This window comes from Pipistrellus kuhlii, unplaced genomic scaffold (assembly GCF_014108245.1).
Source record: "Pipistrellus kuhlii isolate mPipKuh1 unplaced genomic scaffold, mPipKuh1.p scaffold_m20_p_2, whole genome shotgun sequence".
NCBI lineage: Eukaryota > Metazoa > Chordata > Mammalia > Chiroptera > Vespertilionidae > Pipistrellus > Pipistrellus kuhlii.
In genome coordinates, this window is record NW_023425515.1 from 136,817,675 (window position 1) to 136,838,498 (window position 20,824).

Genomic DNA, 20,824 nt, shown 5'->3' on the forward strand with positions numbered 1-20,824 from the left:
ATAACCTTACTTTGTATCATTATTGCTTCTTTTCTATTCATGCCTCCTAACCAGCTCTCTTTTCATTCGAATTTCTTGTGTTATATTCCATGTTCACTTGAAAATTTCAAGAATTCAACACTAGCAGTGATTTCTTATTTTTAAATCTGCCTCCCCCCCCCCACAAATATTTTCTAAACATAACTCCAGTTTCTTCCTACGAAGGCTGTGATTTTATTCTTTAATGATGCACAATCTCTTTTCATAGGCTCCATGCTGTTGTTTTTCTTGCTTATTCATTCATAAACAATGAGAAGCCTTTCAAAACTTTCAAACGTCCCCCAAGTAAGGTGGATCCTCTCATCTCCACATATTTACATTAACAGTTAAATAATCCAGTGACTTTCCGAAGTGGGAATGCAGGCAGGCCTGACTATAGGTTTCTTACTAGGGGTGACATCACCAAACTTCACAGAAAAGCCCTGTCACATCTGGAAGAAGAAAGGCCACTTTTTCAACTGAATAGCTAACACATTTTTGGTTGTCTCACTATAACTGTTTTAGATGAAAGTAATCAGCATATTGGATCTGCCACTTATCTCCCTAACAGTCTTTCTTATAAGCCTCATCCCTCCAAGCTTGTGAGGGTGAAACTACTATTTATTTATTTCCCATAAAGCAAGCTACTCAAAGTAAAACTGCTAGTTAAATTTTGGTGTCTGATCATCAATCTGATACTGTACTGGCAAAGTTTCCTTCCTTAATTTCAGAACGGATGCACTGTTTTCCCCATTTTTGTGTTCTTTGATATTTAATGAAGATCTAGACAGGGGAATTAATTAAGTGCTTTGCTCAAGTCTATAACTTTTCTGTAAATCCTAAAGATTAATGCCTTCTCTGGAGATTTGCTTTTAACTACAGGTGGACCAATCAGAGTTTTCATTTGGAATGTTGCTATGTAGGTTCTGATAACTATATGAACCAAAACAAAAAATTTAAAAAATAGCTGGTATTTTTTATTGATAATGTTAAGAAGTGTTCAAATATGTAAAAATTGGTAATTTTTAGTCCCTTGACTATTCTATAAGAACGTATGAGCTTATCACCGTGTTCGGGGCACTGGGGTAACTACTAGAAATACACCGATGAGCATGGTACTCTTAAGAAGTTCAAAGGTTGGCAACTGGAAACCGACATGCTAATATATAATTTCATTACATTACAAAGAATTATTACAGTTTATAAGCTTGCTTTGGGAGTTGCGGGGGGGAGGGGGTGTGTGTCACCAAACTCTATGAAGTCAATGACATAGGCACTAAAAAGCACATGTGGTTTTCAGAATTTTTATGGTATGATATAAATACAGAAAGGTAGCAAGGAATAATATGTGATGTAGTCATGTATGACTAGGTCAGAATTTTATGAGATGCAAATAAAGCCAGAAGAGGAGGTCATGGATCCTGTATGCCCTACTAAGGAGTTTAATGGTTATCTGAGAGAAAACAGGAGTAACTGAAAGTTTCATGTTGGGTTAGGAAATGGCAGCACAGAAAATGGTCGGGAGGGATATAAAATGAAGGCTGAGAGACAGTGAGTAGTTCCTGCAGTAGAACTGAAAGACACAGAACCCTGATCTAAAAGCATTTCCAGTGTCAGTGAGACTAAAGAAAATGAATTTCCGAGCCCATTTCTGATGTAAATTCAGTAGAAATTAATGACATGTGCATGCTTGGGGGTAAGAAACAAGTCAGGAATGACTATCAGGCTTCTGTTTTATGCTCCTGCATAGACAGCGGGGTCATTAAGAAACATCAGAATCGATGAAAAGGGAGCTGATTTGGGATGAAGAGAATTCAGTTTTGAATTCAATGTTCTGGTAACAAATGACAATGTGGGCATGGATGAAATAATTCAGAGAGACCGTAGCATTAAAAGAGGGACAAAGATTCCTAAGAAAACTAACACTTAGTAGGCAGGAAGGAGAAAGGGGATATATATATATATATATATATATATATATATATATATATACACCACATGTACACAAGTACCAAATGTACAGCTCTAGACTTAGCATTTGCTTATTTCTACAAAGAAAACTACACTCCATTTGTAATTTTCCACATTTTGAAATAGCTAAACCTTTAACCACTTATAACATGAGTAAAAATTGAACAATCCTGGAAAAATCAAAAAGTCTATTTGTGATTGCTCTGATTCCTCTAGAAAAGGCTATAAGGACATGGCGATATGATCAAGTCTATTAAACAGTACCTGACTAATCCAGAGCTTTCTTGAAAGAGAAATAAAGTAGCAAAGAAGCACCAATAATTTTCTTCAGCTAAAATCAACACTTCCAATTGTAAAATCTCTACAACACCACAGTGGTTTATCTAAAGATTCTGTTATAATTTGAACTTTCAAAGAGAAAACACACATTGGCCAGATTCAGAGAAATCTGAATGTTTTAAGTATAACTAAGTATATTCAGTTTTGATAGCCATAGAAATTCTAAGGAATGTTAACATGTTGATTTTGTCATATTAGCCCAAATTTAAAACACTAGACCAGAAGTAACTAGCTATTAACAAGATAATAACAAATAACATTTAATTCTTAATATTTTGCATGTAAACATTATCTTTTAATGTCTAATATCATTCCATAAACAAACATGTAACGGTGAGGATGAGGTTTATGTTATATTATAGCAGGATAAAAATACTTATTGGCAATAATGAGGTGATCTTCAGTTATGGGAAAGAGGTCGATCTATTTTGACTTATATCATCATACAGCACAAATTTTACTTTCTCAGGTTCTGAATTTCAATTCCAAATCTTTTAAGTGTAAATTATAGACTATTTAAAAACATATAACACTGCCTTTAAAAAATAGGATTCAAAGATTAACTTATAAATATCCTCTTTTTTTTTTAGTGAATACAAAAGATACTAATGAATTGTGCTCTAAGCAAGTATTTCTCACACTAACAACAGGATATCTATTTTTAGCTGCAGGTTTGGCTTACAGTGAATGGCGTTCACCCTGTGATAAACTGTAGTATATACTATAGTATATTTTCTCAAAAACCATTTTTGGGACATTTGAAAATATGTCATATTATAAAAACAAAATGAAACCAATTATCACAAGCGTACTTATTCTAACAAATTATTTTTCCCAAAACATTATTTCTGAAAAATTTTAACAAAGCTTCCAAAACCAAAATGTACACACTTGTTTCATCACTAAATCTCTGTTTCTCAATGAAGTATACACAAAAGCAACCAATAAGTCATTAAAATGTTAGCAACATATTATGCAAGATTAGTATTTTTTATATAATTAAAAAGGAGCTAACAAAAATATTAGAATGACATAGCTAGTAAAAAGAAAGTTTATCTTCAGGATCAGATTCAAAAACATTCCTCTTATGAGGGTAGGTCTTTTCACTCACTAATTTATAACGTAACTCATAGCAACAGTACCTAATAAATATAACAAATCAAACCTAAAGAAATCTAGGAACTGATTATATACATTGACTATCAACAGCATTAATTTTTACAATTCTGAATGGATTTTAAAAGCAAATGAAGTATAATGCCTAAATGTAAAAGCATCACAGAAATTGTAATTTATTATAGCTCCGGCTATAACTGCTCCTTTAAAATACATGTTTCCTCTTGTAATTAAATATTTTTTAAAAATACAAAGCTGCAGAGTCTCAGAGAGCATACTTACCACTCATGATGAAAACCAACCTTTCCAAAACATATTGCTCAAAACAACAGCCCAGCAGCAAAGGGAGCTATGCTAATCTCTAGAGGTGGAAGCCGAGGGTGTAAACACACACACACACACACACACACACACACACACACACACACACACTGGAACATGCAGCACACAGACGATGAAAAGAGCCGTCTATTGTTTTAGAAAGAAAAGCCCTGGAAGCAAAGCATAACTGCACAGCACGAGATAGATATCGCTAGCAAACATCAAATTAATGCCAAAGATGCATCTGACCGGATTTAATTTCCCTCCAGCTAGTTATCCTAGCTTCTTTCAAATACCACTAGAACAAGTCAAAATGGCAGGGAGAGAATATTCGAAGCAGGATGTATAAGATGTTCTCAATTATATCAGCATGAGTTGTTACCACGGCAACATTAGACCAGCATTATCGGTTCACATGTAACCAAGGAGTAGCTTTTCTAACGCTTTAATCAACCGAGACAAATACAATACTGTTTTATTCTAGAGCCACATGATTGTCGAATTACCACATCTCTTAGATTTAAGCACGTATTTACCCTTCTTACATGTTTCAAAGATATTTTTTTAAAAAATTGCTGTTTTCTTCAAATACTCACACAATCCCATGTTGAACCTGGCAAGGAACGAACAGCGGAATGATTGCACCTAAACGCCTTTCAATTACAGCAGCTCTTACTGCTGGCTGCAGACCTCACTGATATTAAAATGCTGTGTGCAATTGCTAGCAACTATTGGCGATGAATCTCATTGCCCAAATCGCTGATAGCTTTCATTTTTCATGAGCCATCGAGCTACGCTGCACCACAAATGTTAACCATTTAAACATTCTGCATTATGGATAAGACAAAATATATAGCTTTATATATCTTTATCTATAAAGGAGATCATAAAATAACTTGTTTATATACTTCTATTAAATTCAACATTACAGTGTCAGATGCCACGTAGGTGCTTTGCAAAAGGGGGGGGGGCACACTACAGTTACTGGCAATCACTGCTGAAGTGCACGATTCCTTACATCAAACAGGATTAAGATGACAGACTGTATAGCAAGGTGGGCAGGCTGGACAGAATGGTGAACAGGCTTTTCTGAATCCCAGAGACCTAAAGTTTGTACCACCATGGTACACATGATTCACAGGATAGTGCCATAAGTGCAACTTCAGCAAGTGAACCTGCCATTAAAAAATAAATTAAAAACAAATATATATTTTTTATATTTACATATTTATATATTTATATATATTCCCCGCTGAATATATATATTGATTTCGGAGAGGAAGGGAGAGGGAGAGAGAGATAGCAACATCAATGATGAGAGAGAATCATTGATCGGCTGCCTCCTACATGCCCCCCACTGGGAATTGAGCCCACAACCGAGGCACGTGCCCCCGACTGGAATTGAACTCAGGTCCCCCCCACCCAGTCCCCAGGCTGACACTCTATCCACTGAGCCAAACCAGCTAGGGCTGAACCTGCCATTTTAAAAAAAAGTTGCCAGGTAAGACAGGAGTCCCAGTGATGGGGGAATAAGTAACTCAGCAAATCTTATCCCCAAGAAGCAACTATGAAACTGGACAAAATTGTCAAAAACAAAAACAACTTCATGGCTTTGAAAACTCAGCAATCACAAGCAAACTGAGAAGCGTTTATTTATGAAGCATAAGAGCAGTGGGACTCTTGGGTGGTCTTGCTTGGTGCTGCTCCTGTTCCCCCACAGCTCGGTCAGTATACTAGCTCTTCCTATCAGGGTGGGGGTGGCCATGTCACCTAGCAGCTTAACCACCCGAGAGGGCTGCCTTGATTTGAAGGGGAGGCCAAAACCCCCAAACGAGTGATGTTATTAAAAAAAAAAAAAAAAAAAAGCAAATCATAGGAAAAGAACAGAGAAGTGTCCAGCTTTGGTAATCTGAAGTGTGGCCTTGGTAAGGGTAAGCAGCAGACTAGTTAGTGGTCTAGCAGGAAATTTAAAGGAAAATGGAAATTAGAGAGGCAGAGAGGGCCTAGAGAGACTCTCCGCATATACCTGGCTGACTAGGAAGCTATCCCATTGGGGAGGCCCAGCTAGGCCCAGCAGCAAGTTAAAACATGGGTCTCCCCAATGGGATAGCTTCCCCCACCCACAAACCACTCCATCAGCACAAACTGGCTCAAAGTGTGTGAATACAACGTTTGATCAACCACCAACTAACAACAAAGCTATGCAGACACAGGGTAAACCCTACAGAGAAATCAGTAGGCAGACACCATGGGAGATGCAGTCCATAGACTAAAACAAAACAAAATATGAATAAAAACACCCTTCAGGGGAGAAAAAATAATCAGAATCCAGAGCTACTACAAAAATATGTTTTTTTTAAGTCCTTATTTTGACACAAACATTATATAAGCCATAATGAGGGAAAAAACACAGTCAGTAGAAAATGTCTCTGAATGGGCTCACATATAAGATTTAACAAGCAAAATATTTCAAGACAACTATTTAAATGTGTCAAGAGAATAAAAGAAAACTGGGTTTAAAGAATTAAAGGAAAATATGATGTGAATGATACAACAATTATTTAATATGGAAAGAAAAATTATTTAGGACAAAAATTATAGACTTGGAAAATACAATAACCACATTTTAAAACTTACTACACAGGCCCAACAGCAGATTTGAGAAGTGCAAAAAGACTGAATCAGTGAACTTGAAGATACATCAATAGAAACCATCCAGTCTGAAGAAAACAGAGAACAAATAACAAAAGAAAAACAAATAGAGCTTCAAGTTACCAACAAATATGTAATGGGAATTAGGAGGAGAGGATAGAGACAAAGGTGAAAGAAAACATATTTACAGAAATAATGGCTGAACATGCCCGGGTTTGATGGAAAATATTAACCTACAAGAAGTTTAATTAACACCAAGTAGGATAAACAGAAAGAGTTCAATTCTTGCACACATCATTTCCAAATATTTGAAAGAAGAGAAAAATTAGTAATCAAGTATAAGAAAAAAGCAACATAATTAATTATGACTTTAATAGAAGTAAAAGAGACCAGAAAGCAATGGAATGATATATTCGAAGTGCTAAAAGAAAACAGAAACTAGTTTTACAGTTCTCCACCTGGGAACACTAGCCTCGAAAATCTAAGGAAAAATATAAAATTCCAAGATAACCCAACAATTTCTGTTGCAAGCAGAAATACTTAAGGGAGTCCTTCAGGCTAAAAGGAAATGACAAGACACTAGCCAATACTGAAGTTGACAGGGAAAAAAATGAAGAGAATAAGAATGGTAAATTTATATTAAAAAGATTATGTAAATACATATTTTTAATGTTTTCTTCTCTTAAGTACTTTAAAGGACTAAACATTTTAAGACAATAATTTTAACAGTGAATTATTGGGTTAATAAAAAATATATAATATATGTGAAAATAATAACACAAAACTGTAGAAGAAATTGAGCTATGTTGTATCAAAGCAGCTGTATTTTACTAGAATTAAGTCAGTACTATCCTAAAGTAGATTGTGACAATATAAAATGCACTAAATCACTATTAAAAATACATTTTGGAAGATGGGTGGGTGGGTGGGAAGGGATCAACCAAAGGACTTGTATACATGTCCGCCTAAGCCATGGACATAGACAATAGGGTGGAGAAGGCCTGGGGCTAGAAGGGGGCAATGGGGGTTGGAAGGGGACATAGGTAATACTTTCAACATAAATGTCTGTTTTAAATATATCTTAAAGACTTAAAAATATATTTTTTAGCTATTTAGTTAAAAAAGTCAAAGAAGAATTAAAATGAAAACCTATAAATATTTAACATAAAAGAGAGAAGTAACAATTAAAAAAATCTGTAAGATATAGAGAAAACAAACAGCACAATGGAAGGTGTAGACCCAACCATTTCAGTAATTGTATAAAATGTGAGTGGAGTGAATATATTAGTAGATCAAGAGCCAGGAATTATTAAACTGGATAAAAAAGTAAGGTCCAACTAAATACTTTCTACAAGAGCCCTTAAGATGAAAAAAATATAAGTAAGTTTCTAGAAAAAAGAGAGAAAAGAATATACCATGCAAGCAATAACCATAATACAGCTAGAGCACCTATATCACTATATCGACTTTAAGTCAAGAAATATTATTAGAGACAAAAAAAAAAGGATATTTCATAATGATAAAAGGGCCAATATATCTGGGAGCTTTAGTAATTAGAAATGCACTGAACAAAAGAGTCCCCAAAATATTGAAACAAAAATGATGGCAATTTTGTCACTCAAAGTATGTTCTCTGGACATATGTTTTCCTGTTCTATTGAATTCTGCTCAACAATGTAAGACAAAACAGAGAAATACTAATTACCAAATTTAGAAATGAAAAAACAACAGGTCAATTAGATAAGAAAACTTAGATAAAATGGAGAAAGTCATACAGGGATACAAATTACCAAACAAACTCAAGAAAAAAAATCTGAAAAGACCTATAAAAAAATAGAAATTAGTAATTCAATTTCCCCCCACAAAGCTTAGGTCCACATGGCTTTCCTGGGGAAATCTATAAAACATTCAGATATATAATACATAATGCCAATCCTACAGAAACACCTCCAGAATACAGAGAAGGATGCAATACTTCCTAACTTAATTCTAGGAGGCCTGACACCAAAATTAGACAAGATCAAAAGAAAATTACAGCCCTGGCTGGTGTGGCTAAGTTGGTTGGAGCATTATCCCATGCACCAAAGAGTTGCAGGTTTGATTCCAGGTCAGGGCATATAACTGTGTTGCAAGTTCAACCCCTGATCAGAGCACTGGCAACCAATCGATGTCTGTCTCTCTCCCTGATTCCCTTTCTCTTTTGGTTAGGGGCAATCAGGTCGGCATGGGAGCAGTTAGAGGCAATCAGGCTGGCAGGCAGAGGTGGTTAGGGGTGATAAGGCAGGCAGGCAGGCAGATGAGTGGTTAGGAGCCAGCAGTCCCGGATTGGAGAGGATGCAGGCTGGGCTGAGGGACCCCCTCTCCCCTGCCAGTGCACGAATTTTATGCACCAGGCCTCTAGTGTGAAATATAAAACTGAAAGCAACAAATGAACAAACAAGGCCAACAAAAACTCGTAGACACAGACAACAGTTGATGGTTATCAGAGAGAAAAGGGTATGAAGGAAAGGTACAAAAGGGTAAAGGGGTCAAATATATGGTGGCAGAAAAAGACTGATTTGGGGAGGTAAATACTTAATGCAACATACAGATGATGCATTATAGAATTGTACACTTAAAACCTACATAATTTTATTAATCAGTGTTATCCCAATAAATTTAATTAAAAATAAATAAGAAACTTACAGACCAATACATCACAATGCAAAACTCTTTATTAAAATATTACCAAATAATATAGCAGTATATAAAAAGGTTAACAAATCATGACCATGTAGGATTTATCTCAGGAAGGCAAGCTTGGTTCAACACTGAAAATCATTTAATGAAATATACCATATTATGGAATTAAAAAAAACAAACCAACATAAGCATCTCAATATATGTAGAAGAAGCACCCAAAAAGCCACTCCCTGTGATAAAACCTCTTAATAAACTAGGACTAGAAGGAACTTCCTCAATAGATAAAGGCTGTGTGCATGTGTGTGTGTGTGTATGCTGGCGGAACCAAAGGGTGAATGAATAGCTGACATCATATTCATGGGTAGGCAAAAGTAGGTCTACAGTTGTAATACAAAATAAAACAATAATTAATAAATAAAAATAAAAGAATAAAATCTATATTTTGCATACTTAAGCATAAACCTACTTTTGCCAACCCCCATATAATGGTAAAAGACAGGATCTTTTCCCCAAAGACTGGGAATAAGGCAGGATATCTGCACTCACCACTTCTAAGCAAATGTGTCCTGGAGGTCCCAGCCAGAGCAATGAGGTTATATTATATAAAAAAGATATTAAAGGCATAGATTGGTAAAAAAGAAATAAAACTGTATTTGTGGACAACACAAATCTACATGTGGAAAATTCTAGGAATTTTACAAAGAAACTACTAGAGCTAATAAGTAACTTTATCAGTATCATAGGATATGAGATCAATATACAAGAATCAATAACATCTTAATATATTAGGAACAACCAATCCAAAAATAAAATTAAGAAACAAGTTCATTCACAATAGTATTAACAGAAATTTTAAATAATGATTAGGAATCAACTTAACAAGACTTGTTCCCTAAAGATAGAAAACATGAAATAGAAATTAAAGAACATTCAAATAAATAGAGAGGTATTTCATGCTTATGAAATATTGTTAATATGGCAATTCTCCGCATATTATCTAGTTTCAATATAATCTCTATTAAAATCCTAGTAAGCTTTCCTTCAGAAACTGACAAGTTGAGGCCAAAATTTATATGGAAATGAAAAGAGCTAGGATAGCTAAAACAACTTTGGGAAAGAGTAAAGTTAGAGGACTACAATAATTGATTTTAAAACTTATTTTAAATTTACAGGAATCAAGACAGTGCATTACTGGCATAAAGATAGACATATATAGATCACTGGGATAAAACTTAGAATTCGGCAGTGAACCCTTACACTTATGGTCAATTGATTTTTGACAAAGGTGCCAAGACAATTCAATAGAAAAAGGAAAGTCTTTTCAACAAACGGTGCAATAAAATCAGCTATCCATAAGAGGGGAAAAAGATCTTCACTCCATACCTCACATTATATAGACAAAATTTAATTCAAATAAAGGATTTCTAGATGAAAATGTAGAATAAAAATCTTTATTGCTTTGGTTTAAACAAAGATTTCTTAAGATTTAGCACAAAAGGTGCAATCCATAAAGAAAATAGAAATATCAGTTGGACTACATTAAAATTACAATATTTTGCTCTTCAAGAACATCATTGAAGAAAATGAGACAAGTCACAGAGTGTAAAAAATACTTACAAATTATGTATTTGGCAGATAATTTGTGTTCAGAATATATAAAGAACTCTTAAGACTTGATAATAAGACACACACAAAAAATCCCTCAGTTCTGAAAGTGGGCAAAATATTTGAAAATACATTTCTCCAAAGTAAATATAGGAATGGCTTATAAGAACATGAAAAATATGCTCATCATCAATCATTACGAAATACAAAAATGAAAACCACAATAAAATATGAGAATAGCTACACACACACCTGAATAGCTACAATAAAATATACCGATGGTAACAAGGCTGTGAAGAAACTGTAACCTTAGCAACAGGAATGTAAAATGATAAATCCACTTAGGGGAAAAACAAAACTGAAAGTTAAGAAGATAAACATAATTTACCATATGACCCAGCAATTTTACTTCTAGACTAGAGGACTGCTGCATGAAATTTGTACACAGGGGTGGGAGTATGTCCCTCAACCTGGCCTGCACCCTCTCGTAATCTGAGACCCCTTGGGGAACATCCCTCTCACAATCCAGGACTACTGACTCCTAACTGCTCACGTGCCTGCCTGCCTGATTGCCCCCAACCACCTCTGCCTGTCTGATCATCCCCAACCAATTCTGCCTGCCTGCCTAATCACCCCAACCACTCACCTGCCCGATCATCCCTAACCACTTTCCCAGCCTGCCCGATCACCCCTAACAGCCTCTGCCTCAGCCCCCGCTGCAGAGACTTCGTATGGAATGATGTCCGGAAGGTCATTTGGCTGTCCAGTCTAATTAGCATATTATGCTTTTATTATTCTAGATAACTACTGAAGAGTAATGAAAGAACATGTCCATCTAGACTTGTATACAAATGTTTATAGCAACATTATGCAAATAATCCCAAACTAGAAACAATCCAACAATATTCATCAATTGCTAAGCTGATAAACAGAATATGTTATATCCAAACAACATAGTACAATTCAACAATAAAAAGGAACCAACTATTGATATGTTCTATAACATGGGTGAATCTGAAAAGGCAATTCTAAGTAAAAGGAGCCAGAAACAATAGATTATATACTGCATAATTCCATTTACACAAAGTATCCAGAAAAGGAAATATGCAGGAAGAGAAAACAGATCAGAGTTTGTCTGAGACTGAAGTGAAAGTGGGAATTGATTGCAAAAGAGTGCAAAATAAATTTAGGGGTGATGAAAATGTTCCAAAACTAAATGATGGTGACTGCACAACTCTATCAATTTATTGTTGTTTATCAGTAATTGTACACTTATAATGAGTGAGTTTTATGGTATATGAATTATACTTTGATTTTAAAAAAAGTTGTCAAGTGCTCCTCTACATAAGTGGAGCAGTTGGCCTAAAGCAGATCTTTGCTGTGGGAAGAACTTCAGTGAACAACTTAATTATGTAAATGTAAGGTTGCTAGGCATCCATTACCTTGGGGGAATTAGGTAACAAAATCCTCTGAAGCTTGGTCAAGGCTGTTCCTTCTCAATACCCCATGGTATTGAGATCATATCTACAACCCACTTTTCCAGATAATATCTTATCATCAATATATCTTTAAATCCTAAATTTTAATATTTTCACATATTTATGTATTATCCTATATAATAAAAGCCTAATACGCAAATTGTCCCCTCCATCGGGAGTTTGACAGGGAGTTCAACTGCTTGCAATAACATACACTGACCACCAGGGGGTGGCACGAAAACATGGTGGTAGCAGCGGACAGCATTGAAAGTGCTGCCGGTTTGAATGGGCCCTGACAAGAGTGGGATGGTAGAGCAGGTGAGTGGGCAGCAGCAGGCCAAGGTGGGTGTAAGTGAGGGCCCAATAGCTCCGCCAATTGCCCTGCTGACGGCAACAGCGGCAGTGGAGGGGTGCCTGGCCCCAATCCATCTCTCTGCAGGCGGATGATGGAGCAGGTGAGGGGGTGGTGCCAGGCCAAGATAGGTGTCAGGCGGGGCTGCAGAGCTGTGAGGCTGGGGGCACGAGCTAGGGCCCAATCTCCACGGATCACCCTGAGGGACCATACCCATGCACGAATTCATACACCAGGCCTCTAGTCTATAATAATAAAAGTGTAATATGCTAATTAGACCAGACGACCTTCCAGGCGTCTTTCCTTCTGAACAAAGCCACAGCGGGCATGGGCTGCGGCTGCAGCAGCAGGTGGGGGCCGGGGCTAAGGCCCTTGCATGAATTTCATGCATCAGGTCTCTAGTTGTCTTATAATAAAATAACCTTTTCCCACTTTGAGTCTGAAAATTTTATTCACTTTGTAAAATGAAAATTCTATTCATTCTTCAGTATTCTCCAAAGCCCCATCTTCTCTTTAGTGTTAATTTCTTCTTACATTAAATGCCCACAGCAAGCTACTTACACACTTTTAAGCAACCATTTCACTATGCCTTGAATTGTTGTTTTGTTTCCTTTTCCTACTCTTGTTTTTGAGGGTAAAAACTAGATATTTTTCTTCCCAGACTTGTTCATAGACTGACGTAGTAAATACTCAAAATTTGAGTTTGCCAAATGAATAAAAACTGACCATTATATCCAGAAGTTTATGGAATAGTTGCTGGTGGAAAAGTACAGTAGATAAAAAGATAACGTGGAAGGTCTTTGAGCTTAGAAGTTACAATTATACAGATTCAATGGTCTGAGAAATAAGCATGGAAGTGAATTGTCTTAAAGATTGTGAGCTTTGAAAAGTCAAACTTATGTTTGACTACATAAAGTGTGCTGTTATAACCATTTTAACTATCTGAAGAATCCTATATAAAATTGTTCATTTGTTCAATATAGTATTTATTTATTTACTTGAGGCCCAGTGCACAGATTTGTGCACAGTAAGAGGAAATTAATTAGCAGAAATATTTTAATATAGCTATTCTCTATAATACAAGTTTCTTTTATTTTTTTAAAATATATTTTATTGATTTTGTACAGAGAGGAAGGGAGAGAGATAGAGAGTTAGAAACATCTATGAGAGAGAGTCATCAATCAGCTGCCTCTTGCACATCCCCTACTGGGGATATGCCTGCAACCAAGGTACATGCCCTTGACTGGAATCGAACCCGGGACCTTTCAGTCCCCAAGCTGACGCTCTATCCATTGAGCCAAACCGGTCTCAGCTATAATACAAGTTTCAAACAAATTCACTATCAACAATGATAGATCAAAACACATGCATGTGATTGGTGCCAGCGAAAACTTTATATGTATCATGCATGCACGAGTCAACGTTTATTTTTTTATTTACTTTCAATACCTTTATTGGTTTCAGAGAGGAAGGGAGAGGGAGAAGCATCAATGATGAGAGAGAATCACTGACTGGCTGCTTCCTGCGTGTCCCACCTGGGGGTTGAGCCTACAATGCGGGCATGTGCCCCAACTGGGAATCGAACTGTGACCTCCTGATTCATAGATCAATGCTCAACCACTGAGCCACGCCCACTGGCTCTACTTTTATTTTTAAATTGCCAGTGCATGTCATATGTACTGGTCAATCAGATGGCCGGTTACTTAGCCTTTTACATATATAGATTTATTTAACTTAAATTCTTTATTGTTTAAAGTATTACACACGTCTCCTTTTCTCCCATTGACCTCTCCCCAGGTACTCCTACCCCCCCAACACATGCCATAACTCCTACTCTCTGTGTTTATTGGTTATGCTTATATGCATGCATACAAGTCCTTTGGTTGATCTCTTATTCCCCCCATCCCCTTCCCCTCTGAGGTTTGACACAGTCTATTTGATATTTCTCTGTCTCTGGATCTCTTTTATTCATCAGTTTATGTTGCTCATTATATTCCACAAATGAGTGAGATCATGTGATATTTATCTTTCTCTGACTGGCTTATTTTGCTTAGCATAATGTTCTCCAAGTCCATCCACACTGCTTCGAATAGTAATAGTTCTTTCTTTTTTACAGCAGCCTAGTATTCCATTGTGTAGATGTACCACTGTTTTCTAATCCACTCATCTGCTGATGGGCACTTAAGCTGTTTTCAAATCTTAGTTATTGTGCTGCTATGAACATGGGGAAGCATATATCCTCTCTGATTGGTGTTTCTGATTTCTAGAGATATATTCCTATAAATGGGATTACTGGATCAAGTGGCAGTTCCATCTTTAATTTTTTGAGGAAATTCCATACTGTTTCCACAGTGGCTGCACCAGGTTGCATTTTCATCAGCAGTGCCTGAGGGTTCCTTTTTCTTCATCAGTCCTTATCTTTTATTAATCAGATACATGCAAAAAAATGAAATTAGACCACCAACTTACACCATACACAACAATAAACTCAAAATTAATAAAGGACTTAAACATGAGATGGGAAAACAGAAAAATCTTAGAAGAATCTATAGATAGCAAAAGATCAAATATATGTCGTACAATATTTTTACCAATACAGCTCCTAGGACAATGGAAACTAAGAAGAAAATAAACAAACGGGACTACATAAAAATAAATTAATCTTTACTCCATAGTTTATGAACCTACTTTTTAAAATATTACTTGTAGCTTCTGTGCTTAGTTGATGTCTTAAAATAGCACTCTTGGAACAATCATATTCCAAGTATTTATTATCAAAAGATATTACATTCCTTTTTCTTGTCAAACAAGTTGTGCAAGTAAGTTGCTCTGAGTAGCTTTGAAGAATGTGGTTTGCATAAAATCTTCATATAGTCAAAACTCTCTCCATAACTTATTCTATAAACGAATAAAATTTTGTGCTTTCATCACAAAAAATAAACCTTGGAATTTTGCACTGAAAGGATTCCTTTGTTTCTGTTGTATCAGTATTTTCTCCTCTATATCAACAGATTCCATAATAGGAAACAAGAGCTGTAAGCTCACCATGTTCATTCTTACATATATAAAATTATTGTGTGTATTGGATATTTTCGGGATATGAAAGTCAGAAGAGTTAAAGAACACTTGATTAATGAACACTCAGTTACTATTTTAGTTTTTCTTGTATCATGCCTATTATTTGAAGGTTACAAGGTTCTCCTAATTTTACTTGTACATAATCCTATTTTATTTTGTGACATTGCAATAAAAAAAGTTAACAGCAGCATTTTATCAGTGTGATTTTTCAAAGAAAAAAAAAGTCATGGCTCATGATATCTTCCACAACTTATAATTTAAAATGTGGCCGGGACCGGTTTGGCTCAATGGATAGAGCATCGGCTTGGGGACTAAAGGGTCTTGGGTTCGATTCTGGTCAAGGGCATGTACCTTGGTTGCGGGCATATCCCCAGTAGGGGGTGTGCAAGAGGCAGCTGATCAATGACTCTCTCTCATCGATGTTTCTAACTCTCTATCTCTCTCCCTTTCTCTCTGTACAAAATCAATAAAATATATTTAAAAAATAAAAAAATAAATAAATAAATAAAATGTGTCTCAGGGCCCCATACACTTTTAAAATGATGAAAGTATAGCTCAAACATAACATTTAATCATTACAAGCTCATGATACTTATTCAAGATACATTTATTAAATACCCACTATTTTGAGGAACAGGTATTCATGAAACAAAAACAAGTTCAGTATTATACTCATTCCTCAATGAACTTTGAATTAAAAGATCTTTGAAATTCATAAACAAGATTTTTTTATAGAGAGCAAAGAATGAGTAATAAACTTCTGTTGCTTGGTAAATTTTAATAATATACTATTATTTCAATATTCATTAGTCCATTAACTTGAAGATATTTGAAATTCCTCTTCTATTAACTTACTATGTAGTAAGAATTAATTATAAATAAGGAAAACCTTCAGAGTAAAAAACATTGTACAAATTCTTTACTTTCTTTCTCAAATACCTTGAAGTTAAAAAAAAAAATTCAAATGGAGAAAAAAACACACAAAACCTCAATAAGCTTCTATAGAACTATTAAGGTACTGTATAAACCAGGGAGTAAATTTTGTAAACCACTCTTGTTTTTGTTGAAACTGAGGCTCCCCGCCCCCCCTAACTGCTATGAAATATATAAACAAAACGAGGCAAAACCTATGCTGTTTGATGATCAAACAAACATACCAAAAAGGGCAAGAGCAATAAGGGGAGTTCTATTGTTCCTTTAATCAGAGTAACAAAAATACCTTGGGGAAGGTTCAAAGCATAATGTGGAATGGAGGTACCGGTATTGTTTATATGTGAAATATATCTTTTAAAGTTCATGTCACCAAATATGGTTACATATCACTCTTGTAGCAAAGCAAGCAATAAATCCAAGCATTTTTAACATGCCTGGGAAGAATGTGATGCATGCATAAACAACTCCCCCCTTTAACCATAATTATAAGTAACATAAAATGTAATTATGAATACTTTTGATTTTTTAAGATGTTATAAATTTAAGATTTCACATAGACTAATCATGCTATGCTTTGATATTAGAAATCCTGCTTGCAAAACTAAAGTAACTTTCACAAGTGTTTAAAAACAAAAGTTGGCAAATAAATGAGAAATTTAATCAAAAATTCAAGAATTTTCTGTGTCCTTTCAAATGTTAAGGCTTATACAGCCAAGAAATTTTAAGAAATAAACTATTCATTGTTTCTAACATTTAGACATTTCAATTTTATATGAGAACAACAACAACCAAAAAAAGCAAAACAACCAGAAACAGACACTAGAAATGACGTAAACATTCTGTAGAGGTTTCCCACTGATATTCCAAAGTTGCAGATAAAACAAAATAATGAGCTACATGGTTCAGCTCAACTTATAATCGAGTTTTTGTGGAACTCTTTCAACTTCAACTCGCAAAATGTCCTTGTGCAAATCATAAAAAGACAAACAATACACAGTTCTCTATGTTTGATTCTAAAACTCCAGTTAGCATTTTTGCTCCCAGTCATAATGTATTATTTAAAAACAAAACTTACTTGATCTGTCCCATAAGGCAGTATGTTCAGAGAAATGAAGGCTGTCATTTTCCAGAGCTGCTTTCTGATCATGTGCAGTACCTTTAGAGTGTCTATGAAACAATCGGCTAGCAAAACCTTCCAATTTCTGAAGAGCAGTTGTACCTGAACACTGGCTACCGGAGACTTCTCTATAAGCTGCCATTCACGTGTATTTACACTTTACTTAAAGGAGCTGAAAATTCTTCCAGAAGGAGCTCAACAAGTTCTCACACAGAAGCTAAGAGCTATGCATGTGTCAAACTTCCTGTTTGCAGGGTATTCAAACCACTACTGCTGTTCTGTTTCCTGTTAATATAAAACAGCACATTACTGAGCCCTTCTTAGCAAAACTCTTCATCTCAACCAGGGTTGAGGACTCTAAAGATCTGAAATATAGATCTAAAAGGCTCTATGCTTAAGAGTGTTTTAATATCAATATGCAGGTTAACTAGAGCACTAACTATAAAGCTTATCTATACATAGTAGGCTGGTTTTTTTTAAAAAAAGGAAAAGTAGTTAAATATGTATTACTACCCAATGCAAACAAGTAAAGGTGCATATAAAAAAAAACAAAAAACACTGTCAAAATATGTTAAAATGGTCGTGTGTGTTTTCTAGGAATTCAGCTAATGTACAGATTTTAAGACTTATAAACAGTTAACTTTTCATCAAAAACTGGTATGGGACAGATATTGAAAAATTTGTAAGACAAATTTATAACATATTTTAACTAAGAAAAAAATCTGAACTAGCACTTAAGAAACCTCATTGACTTAAGTCTTAATACATACAGGAATGTGAAAAACATAGTATGCTAGTATCGCTTATCAAACCTACAATCTGCCTTCAAGTATCTATGAGCAGTACATTTTAAAACGTTTAAAAATTTCAAAACACACATAAAATATAAGACTTAAAATTACAAAATCAGCCATAGCAAGAAATTTCAATTGAAAGGAAAAAATTCCTTCTAGTCGACTGAGACAGGTTAACTTTTAAACATAACACAGAGAACACAGCTTACCTGACCTCTGATTTAAAAGTCTCACTTAGCGTGCCTTCAATTAAAAGTAAATAAAACTTGCCACTGTCCATTTGCAGGAAAAAAGTAACCTGTGACATATAATAATGTTTTTTGAGTACTTGTCTTGTTACACTAATTAAAAAATGAGAAGTTTGAGTGGTTTTCTCTTTAGAAGCTTTACATAAGGAGGAGGGACAGAGGGAGGAAGAAAAGAAAGGAGAGGGGGAGAGAGAGGGAGAGGGAGAAGAAGGAAAGGGAGAGAGGGGAGGAGAGAAGAGGGAGAAAGAACCTTTTAAAATACTCTATCTAAAAAATATCTAAGTCCAAGCTTCTTTCCAGCTACTTGACAAATAGAATAGGAATAATGAAAAATAGAAAACATAGGAACAAAAATATAATCAAAGACAACACATAACCACACACACACACACTCACACACACACACACACACACACACACAAAACACTGACTAAAGAACTTTGCCAAATAACAGCTTATTCATGTACTTTGTTTTGTGTAATAAAATTAATATCAATCTAAACAAACAAATAACAGTATCTCGAAGACTAAACTTAAATTTGTAGCCTTCTTTATGAGTGTGCATATAATAATAGGTCGTTTCTCTTAACATCTGACAGTGCTTTAACACAAAACAGATACCGAACAAGTGCCTGCTCTCTTCGACAAACATCTGCAGAGCCAGGCCGACTGTATGAACAGAAGTAGATAAAATTCCTGAATTCTTTGACTTGCTCTCTTGAGAGAAATTTGTTCACTTCAAGGCTCACCACAATGTCACCTCCTCACTGAAGTTTCCCACATACTTCCTAGAAAAATAAACTGCTTTCTTCTGTTTCCTTGATCTTAAAAAAAATTGCTGTTTATAAATACATGCCTCAAATTGTGAATTATTTGAATTCATAAATGCAATATATGATTTACATACTCGATAAATAGATGTTGAAGTATCCATTCATTTTTAACAAATTAAAAGTCTAAGTAAAATGATCAAACACTTGAATATATTTTATTTGATAGTTCACAGTTGCAAATTATCCAACAAGCACCAAGTTGTTCATATATAAAAACAACAGCCACCGAAGTAATGTCATTTAACTCCTTTTTCTCTATATTCAATCAGTTACTAAATTTTATTCACTTTTTGAGTTTTGTTTTTATTAGTGCAAATGTGGATTTCTCAAATAACTTCTTGTTTTCTCTGTGTCTAGTTATTTCTTCCAATCACTCATCTCTGACATATTAACTTCCTCAAAATATTACACTCACCGTATTCCCTGTCAATGCACAAACATCCTACCATTTCTGCCTCACCTTATTCACTTTTAACACAACATGTCCAGCCAGGCTTAAAAATCATTGTTGCTTGAGTTTAGTACAGATATTTCAGATTCCTTATTAGAACACTAAGAATAATTTATTTTAAAAGAATGCATATATCTTAAAACAAAATTACTTCAGGGAAAAGAAAGTAAGCCTCACTGGATAAATATCTAGCAAAGGGTGTATGTGAAATCTGTACTTTTTAAAAAATTTTATTAAAGTGTTTCCATTTGTTGCAAAGTCCTTTCTTAAAGAAAGTTGAATCTTTAGTCCTCAGAGCAATGTTCCTATATATGGTAATGCGACCAGGAAGCTGTTGCTATGGAGGTACTCAGGCATTTGATTTTTATCAAAAGAACTCTACTGCCATCTACTGCTAGAAAGAAACAACTGCAGCTTTAACTATAATAAAACGGAATTCCTTCATAATTCAAATTAAAGAGGTATATTGCTTGTTATTCTTCCTGATGGATTTTTTCAGAACTTCAGTTTGTACTAAGATGTCTAGTCATGTACCCAGAAATTTCTGTAATGCTGTAACTTATACTTTATTAAGAGTTTAATTAAATAATGTATGATAAACTAAAGTGTAATCAACTTTAGGTCATAAAGTTCTTATTATTCATTCTGCATTTTATAAATTATAACAATTTCCAGAGTGAATTACTTTTGCTTGCCATAAGGTATCACAAAATACTTATTAAAGTTAATAGAATAACTCTTTGAATTTCCTACGTCCCTTTGATATTCAATTGTGTGTGTGTGAGCTTGAGCGCTTACTTTCTAGTGCTATAAAATTCCCCGTGCTCATTTTCTATG

At 35.0% G+C, this 20,824-nt stretch overlaps 1 protein-coding gene across 9 annotated transcripts in view; it reads right to left on the bottom strand.

Annotated features, from left to right (window-relative positions):
* Positions 1–20,824, bottom strand: part of PRKACB (protein kinase cAMP-activated catalytic subunit beta) — a 103,151-nt gene that overhangs the window by 48,506 nt on the left and 33,821 nt on the right. For 2 of the 9 annotated variants that reach the window (XM_036444986.2, XM_036444981.2), the window contains exon 1: positions 4,362–4,480. The exons of 1 other annotated variant lie outside the window; for it this stretch is intronic. In XM_036444986.2, the coding sequence (XP_036300879.1) occupies positions 4,362–4,371 (10 nt within the window). In that variant the 5' untranslated portion in view covers positions 4,372–4,480. Of the gene's footprint in view, positions 1–3,726; positions 4,043–4,361; positions 4,481–17,619; positions 17,905–20,824 lie in introns of those variants that run through there. 6 more of the 9 variants (XM_036444978.2, XM_036444979.2, XM_036444984.1 and 3 more) reach the window with 6 other exon arrangements.